At 44.1% G+C, this 21,787-nt stretch overlaps 1 protein-coding gene across 1 annotated transcript in view; it reads left to right on the forward strand.

The window, feature by feature from the left end:
- The window catches only part of LOC121917140 (mediator of RNA polymerase II transcription subunit 13-like), a 122,247-nt gene that overhangs the window by 73,056 nt on the left and 27,404 nt on the right, over positions 1 to 21,787 (forward strand). Inside the window, 8 exon segments of the mRNA XM_042442861.1 lie at positions 664 to 861; positions 5,904 to 6,086; positions 8,095 to 8,257; positions 9,567 to 9,677; positions 10,010 to 10,693; positions 19,210 to 19,417; positions 21,202 to 21,268; positions 21,535 to 21,662. Coding sequence (XP_042298795.1) covers positions 664 to 861; positions 5,904 to 6,086; positions 8,095 to 8,257; positions 9,567 to 9,677; positions 10,010 to 10,693; positions 19,210 to 19,417; positions 21,202 to 21,268; positions 21,535 to 21,662 — 1,742 coding nt within the window.

Genomic DNA, 21,787 nt, shown 5'->3' on the forward strand with positions numbered 1-21,787 from the left:
TTAGGACTGCAGCGTGGCTTTGGTGCGGCTTCTGGACTCTTAGGACGCACGCATCATTTAAAAGCATACCTCCAAAGTGACTTGAAGCAGCTTTATTTTGGCCTGTCTGTATCAGGCCTGAGAGAAGGGGAATGTGACACTTCTTGCAATATTGAATTTAAGGAAAAGGGAGGTTTCTTCTGATAGTCCAAAAGAAAGTAGAAGGTGCCCATGGGATCCCAACCATTCTCCCGATTACATTGACTATTGGATTGTTTAAAAAAACATCCCTGTCTTGCATTTGTAGCGTAGGTTAAAAAATACTTTGTGATACAGATATTCCAAAGTGGGATGTTTACTCTGAAACCTCTGCTGGCCTCCTTCATTTCAGCCATTGAAAGCCATCTTAAATAAAAGGCTCTGTCGCAGCTCTTTGGTAAGCCTTTAACAAAAGGGACTTTGTCGCTCCAGAAAGGGCCTTATCATGTCCTTGTTGCATAGAATTAGCTAGCAGCGCAAGTATGCCCTCCAATTTCTACCCGTCTGTCTGCCCACACAGCCATGGATTTAGTCATTGGTGACATAGCAACAGGCTTTGGGTGTATATATGTATATTACAGGATTATTTTTGTTTGTTTCAAAATGCTGAGTCTTAACAATTTCCTTCCTCTCCTTAACTTCCAGTTATTCTGAGTCCGTTCGGATTAAATGGTACGCTCACGGGACAGTCGTTCAAGCTGTCGGATTCGGCGACGAAAAAGCTGATCGGCGAATGGAAGCAGTTCTATCCGATCACATCCAACCTGAAGGAGGGCTTGGAGGAAAAGCAAGAAGAGATGGATTGGGAGGATGACTCTCTGGCTGCCGTGGAAGTCCTTGTTGGTATGAAAGCTTTTCCGGAGCTCCGAACGGCGGAGTTACTTTACTTAATAATGCTTTACGAAGTGTATAAAGTATCTTTCGCACACGTTAACAAAAGATAGCTTGGCTGATGGGTGTGTAGAATACTCAGAAGCATTATAATAGCAATAGAGAGTACATTTCAAATAGCAAATAACATTTCGGAGCGACTGTTTTGTTTCACAATTTCACTTATTGGGAACCCGAGACAGAGTCTAGGGCTGGATGTCCAAAGATTTAGATTGTAACCTGAATAAATAGATCATACCCTATTAATTTCATAACTTTAAATAGATTATATCTGCATAAAAGAGTATATAATCTAACAATAGCTTGGTTGGGGATGGGAAGTGGAATTTTCTTCAGTCTTCACTTTGGACTTTAGGCTTCTATGTTACATTAGGAACCATTGCAGAACGAATTTGTTTCCGCAGAGACAAAAAAGAGGAATGCTTTTAGTGTGATGCTACTTATTCGCCTTTTTTGCAAGCTGTGATGTTAAGAGTTTGGGGACATCGTTGTAATTAATGGAAAGGTTTTAAATCTATCAGCTCAGCATTGCAGTGTGTTGAAATATATAATACCACTGAGTTATCTTTGTCAGGAATACAAAGCTCTTGAGCTATTTATTGCCTGATGAAAAGGAGTAGTTGTTAAAGTTAAAACTGGCCTCTCCTTTCCCTCTCTTAAACAAGGGCTTTGGTGAGATGTAGCATTGAATGAATGGAGTAGTTTTGGTAGCAGCTCGGATGTTGTGGGCGTGGAAGTCCGTGCCGAGTTCCTGCATATAAGATAAAGACTTTGAATTGCAGTGTTGGCGCACAGATAAGCTTAACAGACTGTTACACCGAGGAGGAATGCGTGCGGCCCTCCAGATGCTGTCAGATTGCAATTCCTGCCATCCTTCACTGTAAGCTCAAAGAAGTTGTCATTTTTGGAGAGGAAGGTGTTTGAAACCAGTGAAAGCACAGAGGTGCCTGTATGTGATGGCAGTGCTGGCGGCAATTTGATTTTTCCCCCCTTTTGACATTTGGCTCCTCCTGTTTCCACTGTGCAAAGAGAAGACTATAAAAGCTGACCTCCAAAGTGTATTCATTAGGTAGTATAAACTTTGAACCCTCAGTATACACCTCCCTTTTACTTATTGCCCTAACAGTATCCTTTCTACCAGATCCCACTCACTCCAAGGTAGAATAGGATAAAATCATGGGGTTTCCTTGGCAAGATTTGTTCAGAGGAGGTTTGCCATTGCCTTCCCCTGAGGCTGAGAACATGTTGTTGTTGTTGTTATTATGTTTATTTGTATAGTACCATACAAAGTGCTTTACAAAGGAGAGAAAACAACAGTGGGCTTTATGGCCAAGCTGGGCATTGAACCCTTGTCTCCAGAGTTGTAGTCTAATGCTCAACCCACCATGCCATGGTCACTCTCAAAATGGATATAGGAAAGTATTAAAGATGTGAAAAATAGCATGCAGAGCACTGTAACCCTCTGTTTACAGAGCAACATCCCTTAGGTTTGGTCTGTGATGCCAGTCATCATCCGGCGAATTTCAATAGTTCAGGGTAGAGCTCCTTAACTTTGTGTCCCATCATCCCTGTCCAGTGACCAGGAATAGTGGGAGTTTTGTCTGAAACAAGTGTACAGAGGCGCAGGTTGATTTCATAATACCATTTTAAACATAGGTGGCTGAGTTTATTTATGAAGCTTACAGTCGATATGGTTTGGTAGTGAGTGCCAGATTAGAACTGGGCAGATGTGGGATCCCATTTGTCCATGAATCTCCCTGGGTGACATTGGGCAAACTATCTATCCATCTATTCATCCATCTATTCATCCATCCATCCATCCATCCATCTATCTAATCTATCTATCTAATCTATCTGGTGAACCAATTTTGCAGGGTTGTTGTGAGGATAAAACGAGGTGCGACCCATCAATACAATCTTGAGCGCCTTGGAAAAAAGACAGAAAGAATGTGGGTGTTAATAAGAAACTGGATCTTTTAGCTTTGACTACCTGCTAATAGATGGGAAACAGTCTTCTTGCTCTTTAAATAGTGAATGTATCATAAGCCACGTTGGCCAGCATGGCATTATTTAACTTTCCTTTTTTAAAAAGGAGGGTAGCGAGATGGATTAAGATTTAAGCGTCTTCGCTTAGAAGAGTGGCATCATTACTGGCCCAACTAGACTAGGATTTATGGCCTAGATGGCAAGGCCTTTTACGGCTTTGGTGAGGAGCAGGAAAAGGTAGATAAATTATATTGCATCACTGACAAGAAACATGCTTTTAGCTTAGGAGTGGGCACAAGAATAATTGAGGGATGGGTAAAAATGATAGAGGAAGTCATCTCGAGTTTCATTGTCGAGGAGAACCATACGCTGTGTGCTGCGGAGCCGAAATGGAGATGCTGATGCTTTCCCACATCATTCAGTGGTACTCATGTGCTTCTGCTCCTAAGGAAATTGGTAGCTGTTTCTGGCTGTGATAAACAGTTTCCTCCAGCTTGTAGTGAGCAAGTTACTTGTTGCATTGTATGTTAATACTAGTTGTATTGCCGAAACTGAAAGTGGCAGAGTGTACCATGAAAGCACCCATCTTCAGAGCTTGGAAGGACACTTTTAGGAGTTATTTTCCCCCCTATTACTTATTGTAGCACTTGGCAAGTAATTTATTGCTGTTTCTGGCTATGATGTTTTAATAATAACTTATTGGGGTTGACTGTTTTTCATTACTTGCAAAAATACCCTTCGGCTTGAAAGACTCTGGGCCTAACTGTACCGTATGATAGACTTGACTAGACGTTGACCTCATGTATAAGCCAAGGAAAGGTTTTGATGCCACATACTGTATATACTCATGTATAAGTCTAGAAGTTTTAGTCAAAAAAGTGACCCCAAAAACCTGAGCCGACTTATCCACGGGTCAATGTTAGGACATTGAGAAACTGGAGCGTGTCCGAAGGAGGGTCTGGAAACCATGCCCCATAAGGAACACCTTAGGGAGCTGGGTATGTTTAGCCTGGAGAAAAGAAGGTTAAGAGGTGATATGATAGACCTGTTTAAATATTTGAAAGGATTTCATATTGATGAGGGAGCAAGCTTGTTTTCTGCTGCTCCAGAGACTAGGACCCAGAGCAATGGATGCAAGCTGCAGGAAAAGAGATTCCACCTCAACATTAGGAGATACTTCCTGACAGTAAGGGCTGTTCGACAGTGGAACAGACTCCTTCCTCGGAGTGTAGTGGAGTCTCCCTCCTTGGAGGTCTTCAAACAGAGGCTAGATGGCCATCTGTCGGGGATGCTTTGATCTGGATTTCCTGCATGGCAGAATGGGGTTGGACTGGATGGCCCTTGCGGTCTCTTCCAGCTCTATGATTCTGTGATTCTATTATACTTTAACTCTTATTTATCTAAAAAGGAACCATCCCCTGGTGAAAAGCAATAGAGCAATCTGTCCTGAAAGCACTGACTTCCCTCCAGTCTCTCATCGATCCAACTTTTAATATGAGCACAAACAGTTAGGCTTCCTGGCATTTTGTAAGTTCTTTGGGATTGTTTTCCATTGCTTCGTTCTTTACATCCTTTGCGACACAGCCCCAATTTTTACCCTCGACTTAACCATATTTTTCAGTGTGCCATAGACCAGCACTATATTAGGTACAGACATTACTTTCTTTCCCGGGAACGTGCCAGGAATCATACCCAATGTCTCAGGCATTGGACAGGTCCAGGGACCATCACTTTAAGTAGCACTGTTCCAGAGCAGCCTTCCTCAACCTAGTACCCTCTAGATATGTTGGCAGTCAGACCGTCGGAGTTGTAGGCCAACACGTTTGGAGGGTGCCAGGTAAAGGTAGACAGACTTCACGTCTGTGGAATTTTCTCTCTCTCCTGCTTTGCTTCGCAAATGAAGATTCAAGAAGGACTTATCCCGCGCTTTGTACAAGCGCGCTGGTGACTAAAAAGGCCAATCCGGGACAAACAGGTCCGGTTGCAGAAAGCACAGCGGAAAGTCTCCTTGGGTGATGTTTCCAGGTTGCGGTTCTTTCTGCGTTGACGTTTCTCTCCAAGATTCGTTCGGCGTGAGCTTTCGAAAAAGGCTGCAGCATCGTGGATAGTGCGTCTCCATGCCTCCCGATGCGAGGCCAGGGCAGACCATTGTTGGTGATCAATTTGGCCAAGCCTGAGATGTTGTTTCAGGGAGTCCTTGTATCTCTTCTTTGGGGCACCCCTCTTACACTCTTGACCCATGGCGAGTTCACCGTAGAATACTGTTTTTTGGGAGGCGATGTTCCTCCATCCTAGAAACGTGTCCTGCCCAACGCAGCTGCGTCCTCAAATAAAATAAGAACCCTAAGATCCACCAGATGGAACCAAGTGCAAAATACTATCAGGTGGACATTCACTAGCAGTTCAAAGGCAAGAATTGGTCTGCTCAGTACAGTGCTAGATTCAGTACTCATTTCATAGAAATACCCACTCCTCCCTTCTGTTTAAGCTTTGTGTTTCTTTCTGTTGATCAGTCTGGATTTGGGACACTTGGCTGATCTCTTGGTTACCACTCAGAGATCGGCTCCCGAATTCTGGTCAGCTTTGGGCACACCAGGTTCCCTTTCCTATAACATGAATTATAAGGGGAAAGTAACAGTAATGAGCAAATCTCCTTTCTAGAGAACTTGTTCATCAATAATGAAGATTCATTAGAAAATCTTGTGAAGGACCACTAGTGAGTTGAAAACTATTGTTTTAACAGGTATTGGGCCAGCGACTTACACCTTCTTAGCATAACCCGTCTCATATTATCTCATCTCCGAAGCATAAAGTCAGAATGAAAAGCCTGATACTAATGGAGGAAAGATGGAACAAAACTGTATAATCGAGATGTGTACCTATCTTTGTATGTAGTTGTCGAGGAAAGTTTTAAAAGCAGCCCGTCGTATAATGGCTGGTTAGTGTGCTTGTGCCTTGGCTGGTTTGCTGAATGAATAAACTGCTTCTGTTCATTTTTTCCTTTGCAGCTGGTGTGCGAATGGTCTACCCAGCATGCTTTGTTCTAGTTCCTCAGACTGACATTCCCGCGCCTAGTGCTCCTGGGTCAAGCAACTGCTTGGGCGCCCATCAAGTGCCTGCTTCTACAAGAGACCCAGCGATGTCTTCGGTTACTCTGACTCCACCGACATCCCCGGAAGACGTTCAAACAGGTACAGTGGAGACGTTGCGCGTGAACATAGGCGTCCGAGTAGTTGGTCACGTTTCCTTTAAAGACGGCCACAATGTCCTGGTGCTCCTACCACTAGATTAGTCATCCATAGCCTTTATGATTTGTAGTTTTGAAAGAAGCTCACCTCTCCCACTCTTGGTTGCATAATCTTCCTTTCATAACTGTGACACGCTCCCTTAATAAGGAACAACTTCCATTATCACCTTGTTGATGGTGTTCGCTTCCAGGGTTTGTGTCTGTAAACTAAGCAAAGGGTATGAGAGGACAGGCATGACTCGATCAGTGAGTAAGCAGCAATGCTAGAGGTCCCTGTGACCTTAATGTGGCGCTGTGCAGACCTAGTGTCTCCCCACAACAAATATGGCTGGTAACATGAATGAAAAGTTTTAATAACAATAGTCTTTTTCAGATAACAAAAGGCAGAAAAGTACGAATGTTCACAGTTGCTACAATCCACGTAGGACATCTGGGCCTGGTTTTGTGATCCAGAGTTCTCTGTTTGTAGAGTTATCCAGTTTTGACTGGAAATCATTTTATTTTTTGGACTGTCAATAGATTTTATAGGGGGAATTTTGAAGGTGTTTTTAGTATCACCTTCCTTGTGCTGTTCTTTTAATAAACTGCATGCTATAGTAATTCTTCAAAAGCAAGAAATATCGGCCTGTTCCAGACTGCCAAAATAAAGCTGCTTCGGGTCTCTTTGGAGGTATGCTGTTTAAATGATGTATGCATCCTAAGAATCCGGAAGCTGCACCAAAGCTGCCCTCCAGTGCTTAGGAATGGAGCATGGCTTTGATATGACCTCCAGACTCTTAGGACCCACGCATCATTTAAATAGCATACCTCCAAAGAGACCCAAAGCAGCTTTATTTTGGCAATCTCTTACAGGCCATCATATACAATTTTGAGGCTTCTAATTCCATGTGTAGGCATGCAGTGCCTCTAGATAATGGGGATTCGTTTTGATTACATGCGCATTCGAAGCATTAGGCGAGCTGCACAAATGGTGCTTAACATGTTAGCTTTTTGCAGGCCAGTGTCCTGTGGCACCTTAAAGACTAAACATTTTTGTATAGCTTAAGCTTTTGTGGACTATACAATCATATTTGTGAAGTTCAGATCTAAATTTGGTGCACATTGCTAGAGGTGTAGCGTGTAAGGCTGGAGGGAAAGCAAATGCAGAAAATACTGGCGGTGACAATTACCTAACATTGGCCATTCACCAAACTCCTGCTGATAACGCAAACATTCTGGCATTAGGCGAGCCAGTGAACACATGTAATGTGCTAAGAATCTCTTATCCTGATTCAAACCTCTGATGATCGTTGGGAGCTTACTAATGATGTGTAAGTCAGCAGTCTCTCCCTCTTGCTAATCACCTTTGGAAGTTTGTTTTCTTGAGAACAGCTACTTTAAGGTTAGTGATAGTGTATCCTGAAGTGTTCTCCCTTTTGAAGACTGCCATTTCAGATGCCGGACTAGTGTCCGTTAACAGGTAGATATTGGCCTGTTGGAAGAATCAATGTAGCGTAATGCTTTGAGTGTTGGAGTTTGCAAAAGGTTATACACAAAGATGCTGGTTTTAAAAAACCCAAAAAGTAAAATGATTTCTAGTCAAAACTGGGTAATTACGTGACCTTAGGCAAGTCATGCTTTGTCAACTTCAGAAGCAGACAGTGGCAAATAACATTGTAAAGAAAACACGAGTTAACTTAATACACAGAGCAGCAACAACTAATTGGCCAGTTAACTGTACACAGAATGCAGAAAGTTATTGCTGAGATACGTCCAATATCACATTGACAACTGAGCAACTGATGTCGTTGTGACCTTTGTTAGGTCTTTTAATGGCCTTGTCAGACTAAATAAGGGCACAGAGTTGGCATGAGTTGATAGCAGGGGGATATTTTTATTTTATTGCTTTATTGGGTGGGATGGATCAAATGTAAGGTCTTAACAAACACTGGTGTTTCTGTCCTTCTCATCAGTTGATGCTCGCTCAGCCCAAAAGTGGGTGAAGCTCTCTTCTGTTTCGGATGTGTTCAGTTCGGACAGCACTAGTCACCACGGTGGCAGAATCCCTCGGAAGCTGGCCAACCAAGTGGTCGATCGAGTTTGGCAAGAATGCAATATGAACAGAGCACTAACCAAGTACGTGATTTAAAAACAATTTAGCACCAACACAGTTGTGTTCCAAAAAGGATGAAAATGTCACTTAACGCATTGATATGGTTTGGGGCAGGAATGGGGAACCTTCAGTGCACTATGTTCCATCAGTCCAAGTCAATGTTAGGGATGATGAAAGTTGTGCCTCCTCAACATCTGGAGGGCCAGAGGAAAGTCACACTTTTTACTTTGTAGCTTAGCCATGAAGATGTTTGAGGAGGATGAAAGTGATACCTGGGGGAAGAGATGGCTTTTAAAGGACAGCCAACACTAGCCTCTGAATCCCCTCTGAACCAATCTTTCCAAGAAAACTCTCCAAAACAGGGTTGCCATGAATTGGAAATGACTTAAACACAACACCAGCCCCTTCAAATTCTTTGGACACTGTTGACAACTAATAGCTCCTCCATAAATAACCCTTGCTTCAAGAGATGGCTTCTGCCTCCTACCTCCCTGACTTGTTCCATTCCCATCCTTTCCTCCAGTCTGTTTTTGCTCACTGGGAAGACTCTTCTGCCCCTTGTTTCTCCCCTGTTGAAACAATCGCAGAGAGCTCATCTTTTGATTTTACCGTGCCCTTTTATATTTTGCCACTTCAAGCTAGCTGCATAAGTTGGGTTCATCAGTTGATCCTCACCTAGCTGTGTTACGTTTTGGAACTTCACTGTGGCTAATGTAAAATAGTGGCTTGCGTCTGAGCTGTGAAATCAGAGAAGCCCCTGTGTTCAAATTTTGCCCACCGAAGACTTCCAACATATTGCGTGCTCCGTGATAAGAGAATGATATTGCCTCTGCTTGCGGACCGACTGAAAGCATGTCCCCTAGCCTCTGCCTCCCTTATTCTTCTGTCCCGAAAGAATTTGCCAAATTCATAATCGCCAGCAAGAAAAAGTATTGGGCCTTCGGCAAAGAGGTATGGAATTTCTTAGTCAGGCGTATAATCCTTTTACCTGATTCCATCTATCCCGCCTATCTCCGCCTTAATTCCCTTCTCAAAACATCAGGCACACTCAGGATTAATTAATTTATCCCGGCGTTTAAAAATGTAATCTTTGATCAAGCCGTTAATGAGTTTGCCGTAGTCCAAGCTCTCTGGGTTCTCACACTTGCTAGGGCTTGATCAGATACCCACTTACGGTTTTCCCTCTTGCTGCTGCAACATTTTAGTGGAGTTTAACTTTCTGTCCTAGCTGGGGATCCAGTACAGACTCATGTGCTCTTTTCTTTACCATTTTAAAACCTTAATGTACTTTAAAAACCTAGCAGTAACCTTTTTGTTTGAACTGCAATGCAGGAGGAAGTATTCTGCTACGTCAAATGGCTTGTGCGAAGAGGAGACAGTTGACAAAATAGCATTTTGGGACTTTGTCGAAGCCACACAGAGGACAAATTGCATTTGCTCAAGGTATGGTTCCTGCCAGTATTGTAAAAACAACACAAGACTAAATGGATAATGCAGGGACCCATGCAATATATACTTCATTTGATATATTTCTGTGTGCGTCTATCTCTTCTCTGTGTATTTTCTATGCCACCTTTGTGAGGAGAAAGACCAATCGTGACATGATAAAATACAGGACTGTGTGTATATAGTTATAACTTTTATTTATTTAGAGGATTTGTATCTTTAATTTTGATGGAAGTACTGGCCCACAGTATTAACAAGATGCAACGGTTGCCTCTGCCATTTAAAATACAGGTGATATATCGTGTCTTCTCTTCTTGTCCCAACTTTAGGCACAAAAGTCTCAAACCAAGGCTTGCGATTCAACAGGGGACGGTGCCTCCTGTGGGCCAGCAGCAGCAAGCAGCTCCAAAGCACAAGGCGAACGAAAAGCAAGAGAAGGGGGACAAGCCCCAGAAGCGTCCTTTGACTCCATTTCACCACCGTGTGTCCATTAGCGACGATGTCGCCATGGAGGCCGACTCGGCCAGCCAGCGGCTCGTGATCACGGCGTCCGACAGCCAAGTCAGGTTTTCGAACCTCCGAACGAACGACGTAGCGAAAACCCCTCAAATGCATGGCACCGAGATGGCCAACTCTCCCCAGCCGCCACCCCTCAGCCCTCATCCGTGCGAAGTCCCCGACGAAGGGGCAACCAAAACCCCTTCCACTCCCCAGAGCCAGCATTTCTATCAGATGCCTACTCCAGATCCTTTGGTTCCTTCCAAAGCCATGGAAGATAGAATAGAGGGCTTGTCCCAGACCTTCCCGGCTCCGTTTCCGGAGGTTATAGAGCCCACGATGTACGTCGGTACGGCGGTGAACTTGGAGGAAGACGACGCAGATTCCACCTGGAAGTTTTACAAGGTTCCAAAGAAAAGGGACATAGATTTCTTGCCACCTCCGCTTCCGAGCGAAAAGTTTAAGGACGACCCCATGGGATCTGCAGGGCCAGATGCTTTATCTTCAGCCACAGAGTAAGTTCAAATCCTAAAAACAGAATCTGTGCTCAAGACAATTGGTGGTTAGTCAAACATTTGCCTTGTGAAAGCCAGCTTTAGGATCCTGTGGGGTTTTTTTATGCTGTCTTGTTTCTAATTATTTGTAGCATGATGATTACTACCTTCTTCTGAAATCAAAATAATAATCTTAGTTTGAGGAGGTGATCATTTTGTGTTGCAGTGAATTGTGATGCTTTCAAGGGAATGGACCTTCTAGGGCTGCTGTAGCCATTGTAGTTGTCAGCAGGCAGGACTATTCCTCTATTAACACAAGCTTTAAGTAGACTCAAAACTCTTTATTTTGGAGGCTGTTGTAATGTGTGCATTGTCTCTTTGGCCTTACACTCTTACTCACCTGTGTAATTTGAAGTTACTAGAATGTATCCTAGTAAACATAGGCCTGTTACAGACTGCCAAAATAAAGCTGCTTTGGGTCTCTTTGGAGGTATGCTGTTTAAATGATGCATGCGTCCTAAGGATCCGGAAGCTGCACCAAAGCTGCACTCCGGTGCTTAGGAATGGAGTGTGGCTTTGGAGCAACCTCCGGACTCTCAGGACCTATGCATCATTTAAACAGCATACCTCCAAAGAGACCCGAAGCAGCTTTATTTTGGCAGTCTGTAACAGGCCATAGGTTTCTTTACTACCATAGCTTCTGCTCTGCAACTTGCTCAGGCCATTTGGAGACTGCAAAACTATCCATTCTGATCACATTGCCCTTCATTTATAAAGCACAGGCGCCTGTCTGTTAGACCTGACCTTTCCTAAAATATTGGGCTGAGAAATCTTAGGTTAAAATTGAACTTTGAAGAAGGACTTTTAACAATTTAGGGATCTGTAGTGGTGAAAAGCAGTCCTTTAAGCAAGCATAAAGAGTTTTTGCTAGCCAGTCTGCCTACAGATATCTGTATGTATGATTTCTAAAGTACTAAGTATACACAGAACGATATGCAGATATAAAACGAAGCAACCAGTTCGGGCAAACTGTACATAAGTAAACCTTCTAAGGACGACTTGTCCGGAGGCGACTTCTTCTTTCACCGGCCTCCATGCCACTTTATTCTCATTTTGGTGAGCAAATGTATAGCTCTGTCCTTCATTAACATGTCCTCCTTCAACATATCTTCTACCATTAAAAAAACACAACTTCCAACTAGACGGAGGATGAGGACAAAAAGCTGGGTTGTGTGCATAACAAGATTTAGTAGAATAGAGCTTTTTATGCCAGAGGCTTTGTTAACGGAGGCATGCCTATAATCTGTGTCTTGGCAATGCAAAAAGGAGAGAGAGAGAAGACCATTTCATTCTAACACTGGTACAGGTTTATAACTTAGAGGTTGAGATATCTAGAATTCAGGCCTCCTTGAGTTGTGTTGGCTGTTTGTAGGGACAGTATGATGATGGAGTCATACTGGTCCAACTGGAGTAAACCCATTGAATCAATGGGTTAAGAGACAATTGATACTACTCTAGTTGGCACTGACAATAGGAACCAGATTGCGGTATTTCACGCAGAAGGTTGCTTCCACTTAGTAGGATCTTGGGAAAGAAACGTTCCTGAGACGTCGGAAAGCTACTGCTGGTAAAAGATAATGCTGAACTTGATGGATTAATAATGAGCCTGAGCAACTGTTTTTGCCATTGTTTCCTTTCCTGGAGTTTGATCTCGCAAGTGGCTTTTTACGGTTCTGCTATAAATGCTATTCATATACGTCGGATTTGAAGGCTTATGCGTTTCCTTCCGAGGGGACTCACTAACTGGGCGTTTGTCACAAATTCCTGAACGAAGACTTGGCGTTTAATGGAATACCTCTCTGCTTAACTCTGCCAGAAGAGCAATTATTCCTACGATGTTATCATAGTTTCCACTCAAGATTTTTAGTCCAAAGCAAAATCCCTTTCTGGGTGTCCCCAAACATCGACGCTTGCAATAAACTGTGCAATCCATTGGAATCTCTGGAATGAAGAGGGAGAAATCGTGTCTCCAATTTTTTAAAGGCAACCCAATTGAGGTTAAGCTCTTTGAGCCTCCTCTCTTATCTCTTCTCCCATGGATCTTGAATCAATCAAGAGTGACAGAAAGCAAAGTGTGGCCCTGGGGTCTCATGCAAACCCCCCCCCCCCCCCAAGGTGGTTTTGTGACTCCAGATTTCCCGAAACAGACCCTTTTCTGGCCAAAGAGGGTCATGGAACAATCCAGGACAGTCGATTCATACTTTAAATAGGTTGCAAGGTTGCCTTGCGCTGATACTTAAAAAGTTATCCTCTTCCATCTTAAGAGTGTTCAAAATGCATGTCCTGTTGTATCTTGAGCAGTCAGGGCAGTTAACCATGTTGGAAGTGATAGAAATAGGCAATTCATGGACTTGCAATAGAAACTAGAACCCTTTCCCACTAGACAGTTACAGCAGTATGATTCCTCTTTAACTGTCATTTCTATTTCCTATGGAAATGGATGGAATTTCCTATGGGTTTGTAAACTGGTAGCAAGTCAGACTGAGCAGGAGGGAGGGCATAGGACATTTAAGGTTTGTTTGTAAGTAGGGTCTCTCAAGGAGGTTTACAAGACAGATCATTTTAAAAAGAAGTGTGCCTGAGGAACAATTCATCTAGACGGGGGTAGGAGGGAGGGTTTTCTCCTGCTGATCCAGCATCTTTGCCTGCTTTTCTCTCCTCTACAACCCTTTTGCAGGGCCTGCTTCTTTTATATAACAGGGCTCTCAATATTATGTGGCCACTCCTTGGACCTAGCTAGAGGCACCTGAAAAAGGATGGCATCTTATCGTGCCGTTGTCTTGGGTCCTTTCCCCCTCCCTCCCTCCCTTCCTTCCTTCCTTCTTACCTCATTTCTTCATTTCTTCCATCCATCCACCCATCCACCTATCCTTCCCTCCTTCCTTCCTTCCATTCCTACCTCCCCCCATCTTTCTATTCTCCCTCCCTCCCTCCCTTCCTTCTTACCTCATTCCATCATTTCTTCCATCCATCCACCCATCCACCTATCCTTCCCTCCTTCCTTCCTTCCTTCCATTCCTACCTCCCTCCATCTTTCTATTCTTCCTTCTTCCTTCCCTCCCTCCCTTCCTTCCTTGATTTCTTCCATCCAACCATCCTTCTCGCCATCCCTCCTTCCTTCCATTCCTCCCTCCCTCCTTCTTTCTATTCAACCTTCTTCCCTCCCTCCCTGCACCCTTCAATCCTTCCTTCCTTCCTTCCTTCCTTCCTTCCTTCCTTCCTTCCTTCCTTCCTGTCTTCCATCCATTCTCCTATCCTTCCCTCCCTCCATCCCTCCTTCCTTCCTTCCATTCCTCCTTGCTTCTTTCTATTCTTCCTTCCCTCCCTCCACCCTTCAATCCTTCATTTCCTCCTTCCTCCATCCATCCATCTATCCTTCCTTCCCTCCCTCCCTTCCCTTCCTTCTTTTCTCATCCCATATGTTGGTTGATTGTGTGCCTGCTTCTGTCATAAACACATCCAAAACGTCTAGCAGTGCTACATAGCAAGCTTTCCTCTGCCCTCTGTGTAAACCCGAAAGTCTCAGTTGTACATGGGCCGCCTCCAGAAGTCATGGTCTGGCTCCAAAAGGTCAGGACTCTTCACAGCCGGCTTGTCTCCAGTATGATCTGGTGCCATTGCATGCCTCCAGCTCCTCTTAGCCTGCTCAGCAGCATAAGGCTCTGTTGCGGAGCACCCGTGGGTGAAAAGCATGGAAGGTGCTGTCTGATACGAGTTCATCTTGGTTGGCTCAAGAAGGAGAACACAGACCTTTCCCCTGGAGTTATGTAGTGATGAACCTTGGTTTTGCATGCATTTATTCGTATGAAACGTATGTCTATCAACTCACATTTCCCTGTGCTTTACATTTGCAAGTGTAAATGTACCCCTAAAACAGTGTCGCACAATTGTGTGGGGCTGCATTAGCCTTCCCAGGAGATCTTGGATCCTTACTGGTCCCCCCAAAATCAGATTTTTTGGCCTTCTCTTTGCCAACAGGGAGGCCTTTTAAAGTAAGAATTCTTTTATGTCCTATGGGTTTGCTTTTTATTTTAAGGGAAAGGTCTCTCTTGGCCCTAAAGGCAGCCCGAGAGGACCAGAAATGTGGCAGAAATGTTCCTTACACCTAATGAAGACCTTTGGGGGAAATATATATATTTTTGTGTGTGTAAAAAGAAGTTTATTTTTTTGAAACTGAACCCTCGAGGCCACAAAAATGTCCCTAGAAGGGCTTTATGCCATCTGTGGGCTGCAGTTTGCCCACCCCTGCCATAAAACAACTATGCCCAACATCCGTGTGTAATATTTCTAGGTGTGTGAGAGCTATGTGAGGAACCATCTTCTGGATTCAGTATATCTAGTATGAGGGCCATGTTTTTCCAGTATTTCCATTGACTAGGTTTTCTAGCCATGTCCTCATAAGTATGTACCCTTAAGTTCCCTGTTATCTTACGGCGACCTCCTAGGGTTTATCTTAGGCAGCAGTCCCCAAACTGTGCCCTTTAAGAGATTTTTGGACTTCAGCTCCCAGAAGCCTCAGCCATGATGGCCAATAGCCTGGGATTCTGGGAGTCCGAAATCCCTGAAAGATTTGAGGACCACTGGTCTTAGGTAAGGAATACTCAGAGGTGGTTTTGCCAGTTCCTTCCTCTGAAATATTGCTTACAGCACCCGGTATTGGTTGGCAGTCTCCCATCCGAGTGCTAACAAGGTCTGATCCTGCTTAGCTCCCAAGATCAGATGGAATCTGGTGCCTTTAGGGTCCCCCCACTACAAAAGCAAACCCTCCAACCTTCCCTTTTTATATTCCCCCTGATAGGTACTTGCATAGATAATGTCCAGATCCTGCGCTGATCTTGGAATACACTTCCAGCCTAGAGCAGCGTAGGTTTTGCATGACTTGAAGCAGAAGGATGTACGAAAGGGCATCAAGTTAGACACCTAATTGTTCCAAGTTAAATTGGCATTTAATCCTGGAATTCTCTCTTGGTTAAACTCTGCTTCTCTTCTGAGAATGAAACCAGCCCTTCTCGCAGGGTTTCTCTTTCCATCCAGATCAGTAGAGTGACCTTTAGTAAACATCCTCGGCTGGGTGGGATCAGTGGTGAGGAAACAGAAGTGGTGGGAACCATCTCCTTGGCTCTGCTCCACTATTTCGGAGGCTTTGGGTGCCGCGGTGAAGCTGTCCCTGGTCTCTCGGCTGATAGTTGCTTGGAAACACATCCAGAGCCTGAACAACATTGAGCTGTCGCTTTCCTTTTGCTCAGGAGTAAGGAAATGCACGTTTTGCTTTTCAGCCTAGCTTAGTTTACTTGCTTATTCGGAAGGCCGATGTTAGAGTAACTAAACAACGCTGGCATCCAGTCTCTTGTTCTGTCTGAAGATGCCAGCCACAGATGCTGGCAGAACGTCAGGAACAAACTCTTCTAGAACATGGCCACATAGCCCCAAAAGACCCACAAAACACTTAATAGGTAAGTTTATATGACTGAGGAGGTCATAACTCCCCTCAACAGCAGTTGGATTGCAGGCCCCTTCAGTTCTAGGCAGCACAGCCATTGATGGAGACTGATGGGAGTTGTAGTTCAGCGACATCTGGAGTCCCTCACATGTCACCACCCCTGCTCTACAGTAGCCAACCATTGCACATATTCTGTGGCATGATATTAGTTCGTACATTGGCTTAGACCGGAGGGACCAACATCTATCTCAGGAGCCTTCTCAACGTTTTATTCACCTTTTAAGCAAATGTATACCTTGCCTTTCTGCTTAGCTAGTGGCACTCAAGGTGGCTCACTCTGACAAAATCCAATGCAGAAACAAATACAAGTAAAACATTTAAAATGAAATTAAACCACAATAGAAAAGAATGCAGTATCACCCATGCAACCAAAGCTTTCCTATAACTACATCCTTCCTTAAATGCCTAAAGGTCTGACGCTAAAAGGATGACAGGGAGGGAGAGAGGGGAAAAACCCAGCCTTTTTGCATTTGCACAGAGGAAGTAGACTTAAGTCTATGAAAGCTTATGCTGCCAACTTCTTTTTTTAGTTAGGCCTGTTACAGACTGCCAAAATAAAGCTGCTTCGGATCTCTTTGGAGGTATGCTGTTTAAATGATGCATGCACCCTAAGAATCCGGAAGCTGCACCAAAGCTGCACTCCAGTGCTTAGGAATGGAGTGTGGCTTTGGCGCAACCTCCGGACTCTTAGGACCCATGCATCATTTCAATAGCATACCTCCAAAGAGACCTGAAGCAGCTTTATTTTGGTAGTCTGTAACAGGCCATGGTCTTCAAAGGTGCCATACAAGGTCTCTATACATACTGATTCAACAGATTAATGCGGCTATATCTTGAATTCAGCCTCCCTCCAGGGAGAGTTTCAGTGTCTGGGAGCAGGCACTAAAAGAAGGCCATCTCTTTCCCATCTGTACCAAATGTGTTTATGAGGGGAACAGGTCCAACAGAAGGGCTTCCCTGGAAGATTTCAAGATCCAGACAGGTTCATAAAGGTAGCAAAGGCCTGTTACAGACTGCCCAAATAAAGGCTGTTCGAGGTCTCTTTGGGGTATATATTTAAATGATGATGCATCCTAAGAATCCGGAGGCTGCACCAAATGCACTCCAGTGCTTAGGAAATGGCGTGCTTTGGCGCGACCTTTGGACTCTTAGGACCCATGAATCATTTAAATAGCCTACCTCCAAAGAGACCCGAAGCAACTTTATTTGGGCAGTCTGTAACAGGCTATAGTCTCTGAAATGTTCAAGCTGTTTGGCAAGGCCCAGGTGCATGTGTTATATCGGAAGAAAAGGTGAGGTGGGGCCTAGTGTACTGACATGCCTTGGCTGCAGAACATCATTGGGATTTGCTGAAAGCTGGAGTGTTTGTAGTTCAGACAAGCTTCTAAACTACCGGCAACTTGAATTATATTTGTGTTTTGCACGATTTTCCGCTGCTAGGTTGCGTTACGTTGCCTGTTGGTGGTTTGGATGCTTATAACAGTTGTTTTTTTCTTAGGGGCTTTTCTATTCTATAAAGCCACTGGGTCTGCGTCTGTTCTGTGCATAAAGGCAGCATCTCAGTGTTGCTTTAAAACACACACACAACCACACACACAAATATGTAGAACAACAACTTGGAAACCTGCCCCAACAGGCCCCAGTAATGTGCCTCTTCGTGGGCAGCATCCTAGAGTTCAGCGGCAAACATGCCGGGGCTCCTCAGCAAATCGGTTGACGTGGGAAGAGAGGAAAGTTTGCAAATCACTGGAGTGGGATGAAGTCACGATCGTGCAAACGCTCCAGCTGCTCCCAGCCCTTCTCCGGATAGAAATTCCAGCTGTCTCTCGTGTTCAGTTTTGCATCCAGTTCGGTGCTTCCCTGAAGCACAATCTAAGGGAAATTGGAACAAAAGATTTGATCAGGATTTGTCTCTTGGGAGACAGACTGGAAGTCGCCTTAGCTGAAAAAGGCCAACATGGAAAGCTATTTTCAGATTACTTGAAGCTTGGGAAGAGGGTCTCCTCCGTGGTAATGCTCAGAATAAAGGGATTTACCTTTGCTTCAACCTTTATTCCCTTGGAAAAGCTACTGCTTCAGACTTCCCTCCCAGTCGGTACAAGCATATTGGGTGGCGGGATCTGAGAGATGTAAACCAAAGTTTAACCTTTTCAGGCTGTGTTTATGGCTTGCTTGATGTATCTCATACTCACTCTGGCATTCATATGTATGTTCCTTACAGCTTTTTGGTCTACTCCTCAGTTTGGTGGCCTGGGCCTACCACCAGAACCTAGATCTCCCAAGTCCCAGTTCACTGCTCTAAACCGCGGTTGAGCAACTGTGGCACTCCAGATATTTTGGCCTACATCTGCCATCTTTCCTAACCAGCGTAGCCAGTAGTAGGAATTGTGGGACTGAAAACTGAAAACATCTAGAGGGACACAGTCCTTCACCCCTGCTCTAACCACTGCACCACTGTTGTAGGAGGGTCAGTTTGGTGTGTTGCTTAGGTTTGGAAAAGGGTGCCATGAGTTAAAATTCTTTCTCCGCTGCAAAGTCAGTTGATGGCCTTAGATTTTGTTGAGTTCGGGATTGAATTGCCCACCTGTCGCAAGGTGATAAATCTTACATATATTGGCCTGTTACAGACAGGCCAAAATAAAGCTGCTTCGAGTCACTTTGGAGGTATGGTATTTCAATGATGCATGCATCCTAAGAGTCCAAAAGCCACACCAAAGCCACGCTCTAGACCTAAGGACTGGAGTGCAGCTTTGGTGTGGCTTTTGGACTCTTAGGACACATGCATCATTGAAATACCATATGTCCAAAGTGACTCAAAGAAGCTTTATTTTGGCCTGTCTGTAACAGGCCATTGTTCTGAGATCATTGGAGAGAGGGTAAGAAACTAATGTGGGAAGCAATGAAATGTTTAATCCACTGAAGGGCTTTGCGTCTCCAGCTCTTATCCATTGTAACCATGCCTCTTTCTTCTTTACAGATTAATGGTGCAATGCAGGAAACCTCTTAAGGTCTCTGATGAATTGGTACAGCAGTACCAGAGCAAGAATCAGTATCTAGCAGCAATAGTAGCCGACCAGGAGCCAGAAATGGACCCGTATGCATTCGTCGACGGAGATGAAGAATTTCCCTTTCCGGATAAAAAGGACAGGCAGAACAGTGAGCGAGAAGTTGGGAAGAAACACAAGGTGAGTGGAAAACGTGTAGGCACTGACCAGCGTGTGGTGATTTAAGAGCAAGGGCTCTACAATGTTTCAGGAATGGCTCCTGTAGAGAATGCATGTGGACTAGGATCTCAAGAGCCACACAACTAGTTCTTGGCATCCAAAGGCAAGGTGTGCTTCTATCTCTCTGACACTAGTCTCAGCCCATGCCACATGGTCACCTACTTTCAGGATTTAAAAACAGATTGCAGTGGAGCAGTGGGGCTCGCTGTTCTAAGAACAAAGTCAAAATAGGTTTTTGTGGTTTTTTCGGGCCATGTGGCCATGTTCTAAAAGGGTTTATTCCTGATGTTTCACCTGCATCTCTGGCTGGCATCTTCAGAGAAGATCTCCAGCACTCTCTGAAGATGCCAGCTACAGATGCTGGCAAAATATCAGGAATAAACTCTTCTGGAACATCGCCACATAGCCCGAAAAACCCACAAAAAACTATGGAAGCCGGCCGTGAAATCCTTCGAAGTCAAAATATCCCACAGACTATGCCTAATCTCTTTAAGTATACTTAAAGACGTTCTTTGGGCCCCAGCTGTAAAAGTAGTTTTGGAACATAAAAAATCCATGCAGATTTTAAAGAAGGATCTGTGGTCAGGACACACACTTTTTTTAACTTAAAGCGTTTGTAGTATAAATGTTATACTCTGCCCTTTAGACCTCCAAAAGCTCCTGGAATATGTTACGAAGATAAGCAGCATAGCATTCCCGTTACTCAGGCCAGCAGTCAACATTTTAGATACAGTGCACCAGGAGTAAAGGAAGATGAAGGGAAAAGCAAGTTCAGGTTACATTTCTGGCTGGAGGTTAGTTTGCCAGAACAGCTGCCAGTAGGTGACACTTGAAGGGATGGGATGGTCAAAGGGAAAAAGGATTCAGGTGCTCAATTCTAATGTTTTCTGCATTAAATGCATGGAAATGTTCATGAAGTGTTTATGTGGAGAGGTTGTAGCTCAGTGGTAGATCACACACTTGGCATGGAATCGTTCCCATTCCCAATCCCTGCCATCTTTAGTTTTTAAAGATGTGGTGGCAGGTAGTAAGGAAAGAATAGTTCCAGTGGACCTTGGAAAATGTACTACAGTTCCCAGAATACCCCAGCCACTGTGCCCACATGCGCTGGAGATTTCTGGGAATTGTTGTCCAAATGAGTACATTTTCCAAGAGTACACTACAAAAGAGTACTCTACAAAAATGGGCAAAGCTCTTGACATGGTATAAGGTGGCTCCTACATTTGACAAATGTGCCGGAAGAGGGACTAAGCAGTCTTGGTTTGCTCAAAATGGAGTAAATACTTGGTGTTGAAATCACCGGTGTGGGGAATGTTAGTATGTAATAGAAAGAGGGAGGGGGTGAGTATTGATAGAATAGGTTTCTTTTATATTCAGGCTGTGAATATAGTTGAGAAGATTGTTTGAAACACCTGAGGAGTAGCTGTGTTGATCTTGCTTCTGCCTTTCCTAGTCTGTTTCCACTTTTGTTATTAGATGCCATATCTCCAGGCATATGCTTTTCAAGAGTAAGACCCCAGGTTCAGTTACTAGCATCTCCCTTGAAAAGAATCATAGGTGACAGTCTGTGAAGGACCTCTTCCTAGCTTGGTTACTAGTAGTAGAAATACTGCCAGTATCCCATGTGTTGGGCTGCACATACCAATAGCCTGACTATGTTCAGCTGCTTCATATATTCCTGATGATTCATGTGTAGTAACCACATGCTCACACATACCTCTGGCTGGTGTTTTTGTTCCCTGCAGACTGACGATGGGGCACCCAACGTGGGAGAAGATGCGATGTCTCTTTTTAGTCCTTCTGTCAAACAAGGTAAAGTTCCTGCTTTCTACAAATATGTTGTGCTTAGTTTTTTTAAAAAGTTCAAATAAATTAATTTCATTAAAATTAGATATTGTTGGGACTGGGAGGCAACATAACTACCCAAGTTGACCCATTAGATTATCCATGTGCCAAAGAGAAAAGGATCTCTAATACAAGAATGCATTTATCTGTTGGGATTGTTGGGCTCAACTACATGTGTGGTTAAACTGCTATAATTTAAATGATGCCTGATGTTGAGCATCTTCTCCTTTCAGCATTGGATGCCCAGCGCGTTCCTCCTCACAATCGCACGGCGTCAACTAGTTTGTTTCATGAAAATGACCTGGTTGTCTCCTACACGGACCTCGACAATCTCTTCAATTCCGATGAAGACGAGCTCACAGTAAGTGGTTTTTTTTGCTGAGGTTTGTTTTGCAGCTTTATATTATGGTAGTGGTCAAGAAGCAGCGCTTGCAGAGATGCGCAGTGCGCGGTTAAAAATAAGACTAATAGGGCCAGTTCTCATAC

The sequence above is a fragment of the Sceloporus undulatus genome, chromosome 11, assembly GCF_019175285.1.
Source record: "Sceloporus undulatus isolate JIND9_A2432 ecotype Alabama chromosome 11, SceUnd_v1.1, whole genome shotgun sequence".
Classification (NCBI taxonomy): domain Eukaryota; kingdom Metazoa; phylum Chordata; class Lepidosauria; order Squamata; family Phrynosomatidae; genus Sceloporus; species Sceloporus undulatus.